Raw genomic sequence first — 15,385 nt, 5'->3', positions numbered from 1 at the left:
CCGCTACCCTAGCTCGCTCTGCTTCCGCTGCTAAGCAAACAAAGCCTCTGGTTGGGATGGAAGCAGCCTGTACAGATCCATACAAAGCACAGATTATTGAATCCGACTCTTGTCACTCCTCCCAACCACACTACACAACGACACCATCCATAGCGTCATCAATCCCGGGGTCCCCACATCGACAGTGTCTCCCACCAACGGGCTTTTAATGCTGCGCTTTGAAGCTGACCACGCGCTATGGTCAAAGGCGGGCGGCTCGAGTAAGCCGGAGACGTCATTGTCCAGGCCCCGCCTGGCTCCAATTCTATTAGAAATAAAGAGAGGACTAAAAGAAAGAAAAAAAGGAAAGGCGACCAGGACGCAGAAATTGAAAGCTGCTGGACATCGACGCTAGACAGGGTGGAGACCGATGGCGATAGCCCGGCTGCTTCTGTGCAGAACAGGGCGCTAGCTCTCATTTTCCCTTGGGACCCGTACGTGATTCGTCCCGGAAGGCGTGCTCCACCGAAGGCACACTCAAGGGTCTCAGGGTCTTTCGTGCCGACCTGACCAGCACGCTGCGTCGGTTTTTCCCTCAATAAATTTATTACCTCGTGCCAAGACGGGAGATTACAGTAGTAGTAGTAGTAGAGTAGGCCGTAAAAGCTAAAGAGGCAGAATCGAGGGTACTGGTCCATGGGGAACGATGCCGTTGGCTGCACCAGCGCTAGAGTAGCCCTGAATGCACTCCCGGCCGGGTCAGCAGTTCGCCCGGTCTTCTTAAGCTAAGGCCACGCTTACCTTTTTGATGTGCTCAAAGTTGGTCCAGTCCGAAAAGGCAGGATAATTCCAGTAGAGGTTGCGGAGGTAGCGGTGGATGTGAGGGTAGCCATCGCGAATCGAGCGTATGTTGCACTGTCACACTCTTCTTTTCAGCACACAGCTGCCAGCAACGAGAGGTTTGTCTCTTGGGGCTCACCTTGAACAGGACATAGTAGGCTGCATCAAAGCGAATCAGGGTAGGATAGATGCGGATGTCGGCTTCCGAGAGACCAGCACCAGGGACGAGGTACTGCCTGCCGTCGGAGAGGATCGACTCGACGCGATCAAGGCCATCAAAGACGTTCTGCACATGAGCTTCGTAGACCTGGTGGAGCGCATCTGTGAGCGAGAAATAGCACATTCACCGAGGCTTCGCAGCTCGACGTACCTCTTGCTTGGTCGCGAAACCCGTCTTGTAGACTCCGTTGTTGATCTTGTCGTAGATCCACCCATTGAGCTCGTCGATCTCGGCGGCATGCTCAGCCGGCAGGTACGTCTTGCCCTTGGCCGGGCTGCCATCTGGCAAGAGCTCGTCAAAGGCCGTGTAGAGGATCCGGATGATTTCGGAGCTTTCGTTGTTGACAATCTTTTCCGTCTTTTTGTCAAAGAGGACTGGGACGGTGTAGCGAAGACTGTAGTCGGGGTCGTCGTGGTGGTAGATTTCCCGGATGAGCTGCTTGCCCAGCACGGGATCGCCGGTGGCCTCCTTGGTCCTCCGGTTGAATGTCCACCCCTTTTCTGTGAGCTGCCAGTCGAGGACAGCAACATCGATGATGTCTTCGAGCTGCTTCAGTGCGCGGACGTGAAGCGTTCGACAGGCCCAGGGGCAGATGAGTGCGACATAGAGGATGTAGCGGCCCTTTTCGGGCGGGTGCTCCGTACCGGGTGCAATGGTGCTTCGAAAAGTGGACTCCTGGCGGCGAAACTGCCCGTCGCTGCCAGCGTGCTGCGTGACGGAGTGATCCTTGGCCATTGCTGCTGTACGTTGGCGTTTTGCTTGGTCTCGAAGAGGACGTTTGGTGTGCAGGGAAGATAATTCAAGCTGCCAGAAAAGGAGGGCTGTGCGAGCATCTCTTTATCGCCGAACGGGATATCTCCGCGCCTGAGACGCGAGAGCACGCGATCCAGAAGAGCCACCACCGGTTAGAGAGCCCTACTTCTGACACACAAGAGTATCGTGACGCTGGTATTCATTTCAACGACCAACTAAGAAAGCAGCGATGAATGTGAAGCGAACAAGCAGAGAGTACAGGAGAGGAGTTGCACAGACGAGTCGTGAACTGTCGTGAATCGTGAAAAGATATGAAGAATTACGCCTTGTTGAGCGCATCGGCGTTGTACTGGCCATCACCCTTGTCCGAGACCTTTTCGTCTGAGCTGGCGTCGTCAGCCTGTTGGCGGACATCGCCGACGTGTTCAGAGCTCTCTGGCCCCTTGAGTTCGTCGGGGTTGATCTCGCCGGCGTGCGCCTCGGTGGCCAGGGGTGCCTTTTCGAATGCAGCACCGCGGTACTCTTTGCCGAAGATGACGACGAGGATCAAGTAGGCACAGACGACGCCGAGCAAGATTCCAGACACCTTGGCATAGTCGGGAATCGTCGGGTTCTTGCCCGCATCGCCGGCGCCGGGCTGTCCGAACCTGGGATTGGGGATTCTGTTGTGCTCGCCACCAGTGGCCTCAATCTGCGAAGAGGCGCTCGAGACCATGTTTCCGACCTGGTATGCCACGCCGGGGAAGGTGGCTCGGAAGGCTGGCGGCGAAATCTCGCTGAGGTAGATAGGAACAACGCCCCAGGCACCTTGGACGCCGAATTGGACGAAAAAGGCGCCCGCGGCCAGTCCGGGGAATGTCGTGGGGAGAATCCAGGGGGCAATCATTGCACCCGTGAAAACGACAAAGACAATGATGGTCAGGCGACGGCCAAGGTACTGGCTAATGTAGCCCGCAAGGAACCCGCCAGCAATAGCACCACAGTTGCCAATGATTGTCGCCTTGCTCGACAGCTCCTTGGCCTTGGACAGAGGCAGGTTCGACAGCGTGTTCTGGATGATGGTGGGGTAAAGGTCTTGCGACGAGTGCTGCAACCGACATTCTCATCAGCATCCTGAAGTGAACGCGAAACTGCTTCAATAACACTCACGCTCAGGAAGTTGAAGCCGGTCATGAGGAGAATGCCAAAGATAACACGGCCCCAGTTGGTCTTGAGCATGTGTCCCGTCTCAATGGCAAATTGCTTGGCCTTGTTGGTGTGCTCCTTGCCACTAGCCCTGCGAGCCTCTTGCTGGCGCCTGAATAGCTCTGACTCCGGGAGCAGCATGCGGACGATGGCGGCAAACAGAGAGAGGCCGGCACCGAGGTAGAAGAGATCCCGCCAGTTGCCCGACTTTTGAATCCAGGCGAGGTTAGCCGAGGCAGCAAAGAGGTAGCCGACGGCATAGCCCTGCTGGAGGATGCCCGAGAAGAGACCGCGAGGAGCAGGAGGCATGTTTTCCAACGCAGTGGCCGTCGCCATGCCCCAGATGCCGCCCATGCCAATACCAAAGAGACAGCGAACGGCGAGGAAGGCCGAGAAGGAATGGACAAAGCCGGTGCCGAGCGACAAGACGGCAATGATAACCAAGTTGGCAACCAGAGGCCATTTGCGTCCGTAACGGTCCGAGATCAGGCTGAATTTCATTAATCGAAATCACGTCAGTGAGAGCTCCGACAGAAAGAGACGCTTGTGAGCAGAACACTCACCCAAAAATGGCCGCGCCAGCCGAGCGAAAGAGGAGGGTGAGCGTGATGGCCAGTGTGACGTCGGACGCCTCTTTGTGAAACTCCGTCGCGATGGCCGTGACGGACAGCGAGAGGGAGAAGAAGTCCCAGGCGTCCATGGTCCAGGCGAGCCAGCCGCTAAAGAACATGGCGCCCTGCATGGGCGTCAGCATCGCGGCGAGCTTGAACGGGTTCAGGGGCGCGCCGGCCCGCGCAGCGACGCGCTCTTCCTTGGATGGGAACTTGAAGAGTCCATTGGTAAGGTCGCGCATTGTGTCAAGCCCTTTCTTGTCGCGATATTGGTCGTAAACGGAAAGAAAGCACAGAGGGTCGTGGAAGAAAGAGAAGAGAAAGAGAAGGGACAACCCTCTGCTTTAAGGGTGCAAAGCCAAAATCAGTACAACGATGGCTGAATGTGAGGAGTGGGGGGGCTTTCTTGGCACGCCAGAACAAGGCACAACGGGAGACCAGGCGATGCTATGAATAAGAGCGTCTCGGGGCTCTGTGTCTGTGTGCCTCTGCCTGCTGGCTCTTTTTTTCTCACCTTTCCTTACTAGACGGCCGGGGCGAGGGACGAGAGAGTCGCGATAAGGGGGCAAAAGGGCGCGAGGGCTGAGGAAAAGGGTGGTGTGGGGGGGAAGCTTACGAAGTACTGGTCAAGTGGGCAGAAAGGATAGAAGAACAATTGTTGGCGAAAAGAACGAGGCTCGAGGCTCACAGCTCCCCACGTCGAGCCCTCTAGGGCCGACACGGCAGGAGCCCCCTGATGTTTAGTTCGTGTGCGTGTTTTCAGGCACCCTGGCACGAAAAAGATGGACACCGGCGGAAAGCCGTGCCGCAAAAGAGGCAGGACAGTTATTAAAGGGGGCTGTCCTACGACCCGGCGGTCATTTGTTGTTAGCGTAGTTTTTCTTTTTTTTCTTTTGTATTCACCTGTGTCGAAGTAACATTATATGAGCTTTATTTAGGATGAAGGACGTTCGGCAGCAGCAGACCTGAGTTGGTCAGCGCTTTCGACGCGTCTACAGGCCGATGTCCAACACTGCTTGCTACAGCTAGCCGGCTTCTTTCGTGGAGTAGGGTAGAGTACAGCGCTATCCCACCCTCACACACAACATTATTTCGACAAGCAGCCGCTCAGAGGGTGCTGCACGAAAGCAGAGGCTCTGGCCGCGGGTCTTCTGCCGCACATTCTTAGCACGAAATGGAAAGACGAGCTAAAAGAAGAACTAAATAGTTCATCCAGCCAGTCCCAATGGGGCAGTGGGGCCCCAGGATCCACGGCCGCAGGGAGCAGGTACAGAAGCACGTCGGACAGAGCTGTCGTGTGCCCAGGCACGTAATGGACTGCGAACAGTTTCGCACGTGCTGGGAGCCACGACAATGCTGTCATCTGAGCTTTTTGTCATGGTGGAGCTCGGAACTCGCAGCTGCATCTTGTTGGCAAATGATGAGGCCGGCGCTTATATCTGTACCAGAAGTCGGAACTTACCAGGCTGGCTCGATGGACAACGTCGCAGACCACGACTTCACGCTGGGCCTCAGAGCTGGACCTACTTGCGTGTCGGTGCAGCCGTGGCGTGAGGTGCGTCGGAGCGGCGAGGCTCAACTCAGTGAAGGACGAGTCTGGATAGATATAATATTCTACTGCGCCTCTGGCGACTGGAGCGCAAAGAGTATCGGATTGAATCTGAATCTCGCCTTCGGAGCGGGGAAACGAGAGACGTTGCGCAATCAGCCGCCGCGCGTCTGGAACGGCGGACAGTCGACTGATGCGGTGAGGGCTGGAATCGAGAGACGGAGGACGGAACAGTGCTCTGTTGAGTGTGTCACCGCTTGTCCTGGTCATTTTCAAGCCCGACTTGCGCCAGTCTCTACATGTGACTGGCTGAGCAAGGGTACCCCCCTCTTCCTTACAAACCTCCGTCGTCTTTCTTACCACATACGTCCAAATCGCTACATCCAATCGAACGTCTCAACGCATCGAGCCATAACGACGAATCACCGTAGACGTCATGGGGCCACTTACCCTCTTCCTCAAGCTTGCCTTCGTACTTCTTGTGGTGACCGTGAGTCTTGCTAAAAGCGATTGACGCAAGAGCCAAAGAGCCAAACTCACTCGGTCGAGCGTAGGCCACCGCCGCTCACAGTGAGAGCCTCCTCATCACTCGTAGCAAGGGCAGAGTCGGTGTCAGCGATGGCCACCGCCTCGCAGATGGCGATGAAGCAAGGAGGGGTGAGACTGTTGCCCTGCACGAACTCGGTCCTCTCCAGGCCAATTGGCGCGATAAGCGGTCTTATCTCTACAAACGACAGAAGTGCAAGCATGTTGCCAGCGAGTGAGCTCTTCTGTGCCACCTCGCGTCTCTACAATGCCTTTTCCGACTGACGCGAACCGCCAGTTCATGGGTAATGTTTAAACCAGGCCCGAAGTACGACGTTACCAGTAAGTTGTGTCCTTTCGCTGCTAGGTGACCGCTGACTTTCCCGGTAGTTGGCGCCTGCGGCACCGGCGCAGATGGGCCTTCCAACAGGGTGAGTGCAGATGGAGGGCGGAGGAGCTCCTGCCAGCTGACTCTCGTCACTTTCAGCATTTCTCTTGTGTGCTCGTTGACAGTTGCCCAGCAGAAGCGGAGCTCACAGCCGTCGGTGGAACAAGCGCAAGCGGCAGTGAAGGTGGACGCGCGGGCGGAGGAGCGAGTGGACACACCGGAATAACATTGGGACAGTCAAATTATCTATGCAAAAGCACAAATCATTTCTCTTGGTGGGAGACTTGTAATAGCTTCATAGCGGTGAGTATCTCTGTGATGGTTTTCAGGCGGCACAGAGCTGAGAGTCCACCTACTCGCACCTCAGGCTTGCAAAAGTGTCCACGGCTCAGCGTCTTGTGATCCCAATCAACATTAAGAGGAGCTACTCAAAAGCTCACAAAAAAAAGAGCTGCTGAACGAGGGAATTCGAGCGCATAAGAAGATCGATCACAGACAGTCTTCGGATCGTCAGAGGTGGATGGAGGGATGTCTCCCGCGGACTATGAAATGAGCGTCCTAACACTCTATAATGTTATATCTTCATCTCCCAGAAAGCATTTGTATAAGGGAGTATCCATAGCTCACGCTCCGACGACGGCTTTCCAACGCAAAGGACGCTCCGACGATGACGCTTTTCCAAATTTATCATCGTGAAGAAGGACATGATGAACTGGACGAGCGGTACGACGATGCCCGAGTGTGCTTGGAGATTTAGTTTGAATTCGAAGGGATGGACGGCATTCGTATCGACGACGGTGCCAGTGGGCAGCTTGCCGCTCCTGTCATTGGCGACGGCATGTAAACAGCAGCTTGGAAGCGATTGTGGTGGCGCTTGTTGCATACAATATAAGTGAGCGTGGGGACGTAAGCAGGCTTACCGAGGGCTCGATAAGTCTTGTCTGCGGCGGCTTTGAAGCTTGCAATTTATGCATCGACGGCATGCGAATACTGGCCTTCTGTGATATAGTCGCGAAATCCAATGACGCTGGCCGGTAAACTCTCGCTATTGGCCTCAGCCCACGACTGGAGATAGCATTCGAGCATGCCGGCGGCGTCGACGAGGATCTCCTGGGCAGAAGATGTGGATGATGCGGATAACGGGCCTGTCGTTGACGGCCTTGGCCTCCAGTCAACGGAGGGCCATCATTTGCCGAGAGACTTAAGCCTGGATAAGAACCTGGATGACTTGCTCAGGTACGCTGAAGAAGCTACTACGGCTGTCTCCGTCATCTGCTAAAGAACGCTACTTCCCATGCCGGGTATGCTGGAGCACGATACACGCTTACGTGGAAGTAAGAAATAATTGGTGTCCGTTCCAGGAACCCAATCCGCGTTGAATGAGTTGCCGGCACGGCGTTTAAGAGGTTTCTTCTGTGACTGGCAGAAGGAGATCGAGGGGTGGCTTGATGGAAGAGATAGAAGGAGCAAGACGACGAGACAGAGCTGAAGGAGGACGGAGGGGTAGATGGAGGGAGGGAGGGAGGAAGGGCATAAGCAGGAAAACCGGCCAATAGGGTCCCAACGTCGCCTGTTTCTGGAACATCATGCTGGAGAGCGCGCCTGAGAGCCCCTGGCCTGCTGTGCTGAGCAGCACTCAATCGGGTGCTTCGAACGTACGGCACGGCGAACAAGGCCTGAGAAACAGGCCTAGTAAACAAGGGCGAGCGAGAAGAGGGAGAAATTAGGAGACAGCAGTGCGCCGGAGCGTCCAGGACGCTACAGGGCCCTGACAAAGGGATTGTTTTGTTGCAGCAAAAGATTGTGGCAAGCATAGGAAAGTTCCTTTCGTCCTCGACGATTTGGCCGTCAGACGAGGACGGTGGAACGTCCCGCGCGGGTCATGAAAAGACTCTCCTTCTGGTCACAAACGTGCCTGATATATTCATCTTGCCAAAACCATTTGTATAAGGAAGTCTCCATAGCTCAGTTGGGAGAGCGTGCGACTGAAGATTCAGCCGAAATACCTTACAAGCTCTTGCTTGTGAAATCGCAAGGTCACTGGTTCGAACCCGGTTGGGGACAGCCAAAATTTTTTTTTCCTATTTTTTTTTCTTTTTTTCTTTTCTGTCTACAATGCGTTTTTCTAGATCTCGAATTGGTCGCCATACGATAGCGACGGGCTCGGATGCGATGGGAAGCGTAACTCAAGGAGTCGATGCAGATCTACCGGATGCAGATGTATGGTCACTGGAGCTTACCACGTGAGAGAGAGTGTCGTGCCGGTAATAATTGTCAAGGCGCTCGCGCTCAGTCGCCGCACCTGGTCCGCTCCAGAATCACATAATACATGCTCTTGGAAACAAGGCAGATAGTCATACTGTACAATAAGGTCTCGGTCATGATCGAAGCGGGCATGCGGACTGAGCACTGTGCTAATGATACTGGCTCTGGTCTGCCATGCTGTTCCTCGTGTATCGCGACGAGTCTTGCTGTTGGCCTCCGCCCATGCCTGTCATGGTTGTGTCTTCGTCATCGTAATCATTCCCGGACACGTAGCCATATTGCTGCTGCTGCTGTTGTTGTCCTTCCTCTTCTTCGCGTGCCTGTTGTGCCTCCATCTCGTCCTGTTGGCTCTGAATAAGCGCCCAGACGCTGGCCTTGAAGAGCGTTAAGACAAGGCCCATCTTTCGCTCGAGGACACGGAGATCCGTCAGAAGCTGCTGATGCATTTGAGAGGATGACAGAGGAGCGGACAAGGCGCTTATCTGCCGACACGGAGAAGCTGACAATGTGAGCAGGGCTAAAGAGAGGAGAGACATGCGCTATGATTCCTCACCCTCTTGATAGTGCCAGCCAATCTCGCATATTCGCCCAGCACCTCTTGCTCCGTCGAATTAAGGAGCCTATGCCCCGTGTATGGATTCGTGAACGATCGCGCTGCGCTCTCTCTGTCCCGTGCCGACGACATCGCGGTTGAACGGGAGATGGTCGGTGTTGGTCTCCAAGTCGCGCGATTAAATTGTGCGACGGATTTTCCAGACGCGTTGCTTGCAAGTCCGCCTCCTCGTGTCTCTCTGGTCTGTCAACCAAGCACCATCAGCTTCAGCAAAGAGCTTCTTGTACGGTACCGATACAATTCATCAAACATTCACAGATGCTTGCGTATTGCACGATGGCAAGAAAGGGAGACAGGCTGCTGTTTCGTGGCTGTGTCGGGCTCGCGTGAACCATCATGTACCCCCTCTTGTAGCCTATCATCACTGCGAAGTCTTTCTCTCTCCTCGGTTTGCCGGCAACTGCTCCTATTGCAAAGGCACAGTGGGCTCCTCGGATAGGGTTTTTACAATGATGGAAAAGGATCACCTCCATGAGGTCGACGTCAATGACTCTCATCATGACCGGGCAGCTGCGACACGTGCCCAGAAATTTAGAGTCACTTCTTCCTGAGTCGGACTTTCGGGCAGCCGATCGTTATCCAACGATCATCAATTGAAGACGCAGATATGACGCAACAAGCCATCACGACGACGGATCTACCACTGAAACTCGTCGCACGGGGAAAGGTGCGGGACGTGTACGACTCGGGCTTGAGCGAAGGAGCCAATGCGGGTGCGCTCCTCTTTGTGGCTACGGATCGCATCTCAGCCTTCGACATCATCCTCGACAATGTGAGTCCTTTCCACCCACACAGCACGAGAGAAAGAAGAGAGACGCTGAAAGAGAGAGTGCGAACAGGGGATTCCCTCCAAGGGCAAGCTGCTGCACGCCCTCTCGACCTTTTGGTTCTCGCTCTTGACGCCCTCCATCATTGGCTCCCACGTACTTGCCACGGACTTTTCCGCTTTTCCCGCTGAGCTGCAGGCAAAGCTGTCGTCTGTTAAGGACCAGGTAGAGGGGCGATCGATGCTCGTTAGGCGCGCCGACGTGATTCCCGTCGAGGCCATCGTGCGCGGCTACATCACGGGCAGCGGCTGGAAGGAGTACGCCAAGGCCGGAACGGTGCACGGCATCAGGCTCGAGCAAGGTCTCAAGGAGTCACAAGAGATCCCCGGCGGACCCATCTTTACGCCGAGCACTAAGGCAGAACAGGGCGAGCACGACGAGAACATCCACCCAGACAAGGGTGAGTCGTCAGAGAGAGCATAGTGGGTGTGAGATTACGTTGCTGACCACCGTCTCTCTTTCTGACTGCATAGTCGCCGACCTCGTCGGCAAGGAGCTTGCCGAAAAGGTGAGCAAGGCGGCCGTGGACCTGTACGCAAAGGCTGCGTCACATGCGCGGGAGCGGGGCATCATTCTCGCCGACACAAAGTTCGAATTTGGACTGGTGCCTCCCGGGGCTGGTTCCCAGGAGCTGATCCTCGTCGACGAGGTCCTCACACCCGACTCTTCGCGCTTTTGGGACGTCAAAGGGTACGAGGTGGGAACGACGCCAGACAGCTACGACAAGCAGTACGTCCGCGAGTGGCTCAAGGCAAATGGGCTCGACAAGGCCGCGGATCAAGGCATCAAGGTACGGCTGCCCGATGAAGTAGTGCGCAAGACGTCGGAAAAGTACAAGGAGGCGTACGAGCGCATCACTGGCCAAAAGTGGACCGGAGATGGAGAGGCATGAAAGCATAGACGGGCGAAGGAAATGTACTTTATGTCGCTCTCCGGTAAAAGGGAGGAAGTTTAGAGATGGCGATGGCCGTGCCTACACAATTAAACGTTGTACAACAATGAAGGAGCGTCGAAGAAAGCTTTCCTTTACTTTCTCCCGTATTTCATCTTGCCCAGATCCCATGGCTGTTTGAGGCAAGCGAAGGATAGGTCAGCTTGGGACCGAAAGGAGGAGAGGGACCATTCGATTACTCACGACATACTTGTACCGGATCATGTGCCTAGCAAGGAGAGACTGTCAGCTCACTGCAACGGAACGAGTGCAAATGCGACCCACTTGATCTGTCTTCGCATCGTGATGCCAGTCAACATCAACCAGTAGATGACGAGCACCGGCCAAAACTGTGGCGGGATGGAGGTCAGCCATCAGTCAAAGGGGAATGGTTGAGATCCGACATACTCACCACTGGAATGTCAAAGACGGAGAACATGGTGCAGAAGAGCGAGATGAGAATGGCCTGCGTCGCGCCAAGCCAGAACTGTAGACACACACCATCGTCAGCGACGCAGTCCCTCGTAGGTTCCTCCTACAGACACACACCTTAAACTCGGGCAACCTTCTGATGAAAGGTCGAAACTCGTCCTCCTGCTGCCCGCCATTTGCGCCAAAGACTCCGCTCATCAGGCCCCCTCCACCGCCGCCGGATCCTTTCCCGTTGCCGTACGATGACGTGCTCGCGCTCGTCGGCAGACCCGGTTCGCCCTCTTCCACGTCCTGCTCAGCCAAGTCGGCGTCCATGGAGGGATCGAACTTCGGCTGGAGAAAGGCGAGGAAGAGATTGAGGAGATAGATGAAGAGTGCATAGCAGACTGTGAAAGGACGAACTTGTGAGATTACCTCTTCCGCAGACTTGCATGACACGGAACTCACCAATGTACCACCCTTGCGAAAGGATGATCCTCAGCATGAACAAGAAGAGGAGACCTGCCGTGGCACCCCATCGTTTCGCCGTGTAGGGAGTCGTCTGATCAAGAAAGGCCTGGAAACGCTGTTGCGCCTTTGAGGATTGGGCGAGAAACTGCTGGACGGCCGGTGGCGCATCGTCCAGCTCGGTACCTTCTGATCGCATCATATTCGCAAAACACCCCCTTCTTCTCGGTATCTCCTCTTCGGTCCTGCTTCCTTATTTTCCGCTCAAGGGACAGCTCTCGAGATCCAGCGACGAGATGCCCGAACTTGCGACAGAGAAGGAAGTCCGATGTCGTCTCTGCGAATAGAAGAAGGAAGCAGGGACGACGTGGACGGGCGACAAACGGTTTCGGGGCCACGTGTACCAATTTTTAACCTTCTGTGCCGATATTTGTGCTCGAGCCACTACTACACCTAAAGCCAGATCGAGGAGGGCTATTGGCACCGCCTATCATCACCAAGCGGCAGGAGGGCCGTCCAGAATGGCGGCGATCTTTGTCACTGTGGGAAGCACCCAATTTAGTCGTCTCGTAGGAGCCATTCTGTCGAAAGACTGTCTCGAACTTATTGCCAAGAGCGGTCGAGAAAGCAGCGACCAGACACCAAAGATTACGATTCAGTATGGCAGCACGCCGATCGCTGACGTCTTGACAAGCTCGAGTGCGTTGCTAGCTTCGATAACTGCGCAACAGGAGGATCTCCTGGCGGGGAAGAATCTCGTCCAAAAGATCATGTACCAGAGAAGAGCTCGAGACGTCTACGAGGAGGGCACGATGAAGATGAGTCTTGCGACTGCGAATTCCGTGGCGAACGGTGGCGGCTCGATGACAGGATCAGGCACTCTGGGCGAGGATCACGGTGAAAAGATTGGATCTGTTTGTCTTCGGGTTGCGACGCATCAAGGACAAGTCGATCTGGAGCTCGTCGACTACGTTGCAGACGTCAGACCTTTCATGCGAGCGGCAGACTTTGTTCTCACCCATGCAGGTGGGTCACATATACCTGCCCATCCAATCATGAGTGACTGACTGATGAGCTGGTTGAGGGCTTTCAACAGGCTCTGGCACAATCCTCGAAGCTCTTCGCCTTCCCAAAGAGGAGCGGCCCATTGTGGTCGTCGTCCCAAACGAAACGTTGATGGATAACCATCAGGTCGAGCTGGCGGAAGCACTAGCCAGCCAACGCTACGTCTTTCTCGTCCGTCTGAAATCTCCAGAACACGAAAGTGATGGAACCGAGGCACATACGCAAAGGTGAGTGGGAATCTGTGAATTGTCGAGCACCTAAAAATACAAAATGAATCGCCTTTGCGAAGACGTCCGCTGACAGAATGCTCTCGTCCAGCAACGGCCTCCTCAGGTTGCTGAGCGATCTGCTGTCATCGTCTTCGTCTTCTCCTTCGGCAAGTCTGGTCGACTTTCCTCCTTTCAAACCAGAACGCTTCCGGGCTATCGTCGACCACGAATTGGGGTACGCCGTCTGACCAGTTGATTTACATCGGCTTGGCGGGTGTCTGAGTGGGAAGAATACCGAAGCGCTTCTTGACCGTGACACGGTGCCTCGAGAACTTGTCGTCGGGCGAAAACCGCGCTGGAAGGTGGCGTCAGCATCATTGTATACTACTCTCTTGTCTCTGTAGACCTCTCATTTGCAGTTTTACACTCTTGACTGCTTGCGTGTCTTCCTCTTTTCTTTACGCCCCCAGCAGCCCTTTCCACATCTACTCCCCCGCCCCTCGGACCTTGCGCCTCTCGCCCTTGCCCTCCTTCGCTAGCCAAGAACGAGCGCGAGAGGATGCTCACCTGGATGTGCGCTCTTAGTGATACCGCCAGTCGCCGTCGCCTTCTTGAGCGTGTAGACGCGGTTTCCGTTCTGTAGAGAGCTTGATCAGCACCGCATCAAGAGCCCCTTTTTGTTCCAACACCTACCGAGTCCAACGTGTACATGAGATGCATGGCGGGCAGTGACTGAGGTGAGGAGCGGTCGCGTTGAGCTGGGGCCTGCGATGGTGGATTGAGAAGTTCAGGACAAAATTTGGAGGCAGGGACAAGTCACGTGTTGTGACAAAACTTCATTCGGCCGATTTTTCCTCTCCAATTTTTTCTTTTTCTCGCGTGGCACTGAACCGAACACTGCGGCCGTTTGAGCGCTGGGTGCGAAGCCAACTGGAGTCGGCCTCTCATCAACGACCAACGACGACAAGGACATCGACCAATCATGCCCGGCGGATCTTCTCACCCTCACCACAAGAAGGACACTGTCCAGCGTTCGGGCCTCGTCTGGGGTGTCGACCGCGGCCACAAGACGGAGCGCCGCGTTCCCAGGGCTAAGCCTAGCAACCGCAAGGGCAGGTCCTCGCAGAGCAAGGCGGTGGTCAAGAGCGTCGTCAGAGAGGTCGCTGGATTCGCGCCTTACGAGAGGAGGGCGATGGAGCTCATCAGGAACTCCAAGGTGAGTTTAAGACCCTGGGGCATTGTCGAGGCAGAAAGCGGGATGGAGAGGACATTGTGGACGGGGAAGCAAGACGGACTAGACATAGCACAGGAGGTGAAGGCGGATCGATCGTAAATTGACCGGCGAGCTGGGCGATGGGAATGGGTACCTTGTGATTTGGGTCGTCACATCACCGTCACTCGTCGAAGGAATGAAAGGAAAGGAGATTCATGCCGAAGGTCGGGCATTGCTATTTGGAGAGGACAAATACATTGCACTTCTTTGGTCAGAGCCAAAGGTGTATAGTGTGAAAGCCGAGGCGAACGTACGAGGTTGTGCAACGAGCGGTCCTGGGCATGAGAGACCGGCGTCGGGAACCAAGGCCGAGAGCAGGAGCCCCACTCATGTTCTCGAGCCCAATGACTGACTTTTTCATTCCTTCTCTCCTTCAGGACAAGCGTGCCCGCAAGTTCATCAAGCGTCGCATTGGCACCCTCCGCCGCGCCAAGGGCAAGATGGTGAGTGGACGGTTGCGTCTTCATTCTTGCGGACCTTTATCTGACAAAAGATCTCTATAGGAGTACCTCACCAACGTCATTGCTGAGCAGCGTCGCGCCGGCCACTAATCGTCTCGTCTCTTCAGACGGTTTCGTTGGTTCTCGGTCTCGTTATGCATTGTCATATTCCAGCAACACGCCTTGGTCAAAAGCAAAGAGCTCGCACTCTTTCACATGTCGGGAGCTTTTGCTCCCTCCCCATGTAACATCATATTTCTTCCCTTCATCTCAATGACACACACACATCGAAAAAGGCCGTAGACCGTCACAGAGTCGCTGGAAGTGTCGGACGGAGCACTATTGGCGCATTACTCCCAGTGGCTCCATGGTCTGCTTTCCGAAGAGGAGCCAGACACCCCATTCCCTCCGGCTAGCATGATCACGGCCCAAAAGAGACTTGCCTGTCTTCACTCTCAGACTCGTTTCTCAATGATCAGTTGCCCCGGCTTCCAGTCATGAGTTTGGTGAAGGAGGGTGACGGTAACATTATACCAAAGGGTGGCTTTCACTCTCAGCAGCAGCAAAGGTTCTGACCAATGGCCGGAGTTTGTGCAAGCCGCATCGTCCTTTCGCCTGGGTTATGATGGAATGCGACCACCCATTTGTAGGCGGTCGGCCAGCATCAGCGACCTCCTTGGGACCATCAGGGCGACCGTGTAATTCTGAACATGCGCGGAGTCGAGGTTTCGATAAATCCGAGGAGATGTGGATGGAGCCACGGAGGTGGAAGAAGACGCCTTAGTGGCGAAGGTCACTGAATGCAGCAAAAAGGAAAATTAAATCCGGCCCAT

The 15,385-nt window shown here is 55.0% G+C and overlaps 9 protein-coding genes and 1 non-coding gene across 10 annotated transcripts; 4 read left to right on the top strand and 6 right to left on the bottom strand.

Annotated features, from left to right (window-relative positions):
- Nucleotides 1–95: 95 nt before the first annotated feature.
- FA10DRAFT_266566 (hypothetical protein) lies at nucleotides 96–605 on the bottom strand. Its single transcript, XM_025521545.1, has one exon. It carries the CDS (start codon nucleotides 456–458, stop codon nucleotides 159–161), a length of 300 nt encoding a protein of 99 aa, XP_025377251.1. The 5' UTR covers nucleotides 459–605; the 3' UTR covers nucleotides 96–158.
- A 40-nt stretch (nucleotides 606–645) lies between these two features.
- On the bottom strand, nucleotides 646–1,848 carry FA10DRAFT_279288 (hypothetical protein; the record flags this gene model as incomplete). Its single annotated transcript, XM_025523531.1, has 4 exons — nucleotides 1,190–1,848; nucleotides 959–1,126; nucleotides 781–894; nucleotides 646–726 (listed from the first exon to the last, which is right to left on the bottom strand). Exons 1-4 carry the CDS (start codon nucleotides 1,772–1,774, stop codon nucleotides 646–648), a joined length of 948 nt encoding a protein of 315 aa, XP_025377250.1. The 5' UTR covers nucleotides 1,775–1,848.
- A 136-nt stretch (nucleotides 1,849–1,984) lies between these two features.
- FA10DRAFT_301335 (MFS general substrate transporter) lies at nucleotides 1,985–4,271 on the bottom strand. Its single transcript, XM_025524970.1, has 4 exons — nucleotides 4,103–4,271; nucleotides 3,541–3,930; nucleotides 2,942–3,467; nucleotides 1,985–2,879 (listed from the first exon to the last, which is right to left on the bottom strand). The coding sequence occupies exons 2-4, from the start codon at nucleotides 3,828–3,830 to the stop codon at nucleotides 2,112–2,114; spliced, it is 1,584 nt and encodes a 527-aa protein (XP_025377249.1). The 5' UTR covers nucleotides 3,831–3,930; nucleotides 4,103–4,271; the 3' UTR covers nucleotides 1,985–2,111.
- Nucleotides 4,272–8,004: 3,733 nt separating this feature from the next.
- Nucleotides 8,005–8,114, top strand: FA10DRAFT_t33. The gene has a single exon. It is a non-coding gene; the product is annotated as a tRNA-Phe (tRNA).
- Nucleotides 8,115–8,224: 110 nt separating this feature from the next.
- Nucleotides 8,225–9,100, bottom strand: FA10DRAFT_301333 (hypothetical protein). The gene is made up of 2 exons (XM_025524969.1): nucleotides 8,869–9,100; nucleotides 8,225–8,797 (listed from the first exon to the last, which is right to left on the bottom strand). The coding sequence occupies exons 1-2, from the start codon at nucleotides 8,998–9,000 to the stop codon at nucleotides 8,465–8,467; spliced, it is 465 nt and encodes a 154-aa protein (XP_025377248.1). The 5' UTR covers nucleotides 9,001–9,100; the 3' UTR covers nucleotides 8,225–8,464.
- Nucleotides 9,101–9,507: 407 nt separating this feature from the next.
- FA10DRAFT_274996 (putative ADE1-phosphoribosylamidoimidazole-succinocarboxamide synthase) lies at nucleotides 9,508–10,767 on the top strand. Its single transcript, XM_025523245.1, has 3 exons — nucleotides 9,508–9,700; nucleotides 9,768–10,155; nucleotides 10,229–10,767. The coding sequence occupies exons 1-3, from the start codon at nucleotides 9,536–9,538 to the stop codon at nucleotides 10,645–10,647; spliced, it is 972 nt and encodes a 323-aa protein (XP_025377247.1). The 5' UTR covers nucleotides 9,508–9,535; the 3' UTR covers nucleotides 10,648–10,767.
- FA10DRAFT_266561 (retrieval of early ER protein Rer1) lies at nucleotides 10,545–11,937 on the bottom strand. Its single transcript, XM_025521544.1, has 6 exons — nucleotides 11,566–11,937; nucleotides 11,236–11,504; nucleotides 11,099–11,173; nucleotides 10,972–11,036; nucleotides 10,891–10,915; nucleotides 10,545–10,820 (listed from the first exon to the last, which is right to left on the bottom strand). The coding sequence occupies exons 1-6, from the start codon at nucleotides 11,765–11,767 to the stop codon at nucleotides 10,782–10,784; spliced, it is 675 nt and encodes a 224-aa protein (XP_025377246.1). The 5' UTR covers nucleotides 11,768–11,937; the 3' UTR covers nucleotides 10,545–10,781.
- A 149-nt stretch (nucleotides 11,938–12,086) lies between these two features.
- Nucleotides 12,087–13,087, top strand: FA10DRAFT_285760 (hypothetical protein; the record flags this gene model as incomplete). Its single annotated transcript, XM_025524024.1, has 3 exons — nucleotides 12,087–12,591; nucleotides 12,662–12,857; nucleotides 12,949–13,087. 3 exons carry the CDS (start codon nucleotides 12,087–12,089, stop codon nucleotides 13,085–13,087), a joined length of 840 nt encoding a protein of 279 aa, XP_025378261.1.
- Nucleotides 13,088–13,096: 9 nt separating this feature from the next.
- Nucleotides 13,097–13,488, bottom strand: FA10DRAFT_230385 (putative NOP10-nucleolar rRNA processing protein; the record flags this gene model as incomplete). The annotated part of the gene is made up of 2 exons (XM_025518818.1): nucleotides 13,097–13,194; nucleotides 13,407–13,488. Coding segments are annotated over 2 exons (180 nt in total), but the record flags the coding sequence as incomplete, so codon positions are not given.
- Nucleotides 13,489–13,821: 333 nt separating this feature from the next.
- Nucleotides 13,822–14,663, top strand: FA10DRAFT_285758 (putative 60S ribosomal protein L36; the record flags this gene model as incomplete). The annotated part of the gene is made up of 3 exons (XM_025524023.1): nucleotides 13,822–14,055; nucleotides 14,490–14,555; nucleotides 14,616–14,663. The coding sequence occupies 3 exons, from the start codon at nucleotides 13,822–13,824 to the stop codon at nucleotides 14,661–14,663; spliced, it is 348 nt and encodes a 115-aa protein (XP_025377244.1).
- Between the last annotated feature and the right edge of the window lie 722 nt (nucleotides 14,664–15,385).

The sequence above is a fragment of the Acaromyces ingoldii genome (genome assembly GCF_003144295.1).
Source record: "Acaromyces ingoldii strain MCA 4198 unplaced genomic scaffold FA10scaffold_3, whole genome shotgun sequence".
NCBI classification, from domain to species: Eukaryota; Fungi; Basidiomycota; class Exobasidiomycetes; order Exobasidiales; family Cryptobasidiaceae; genus Acaromyces; species Acaromyces ingoldii.
This window is presented reverse-complemented; position numbering and strand designations above follow the sequence as displayed.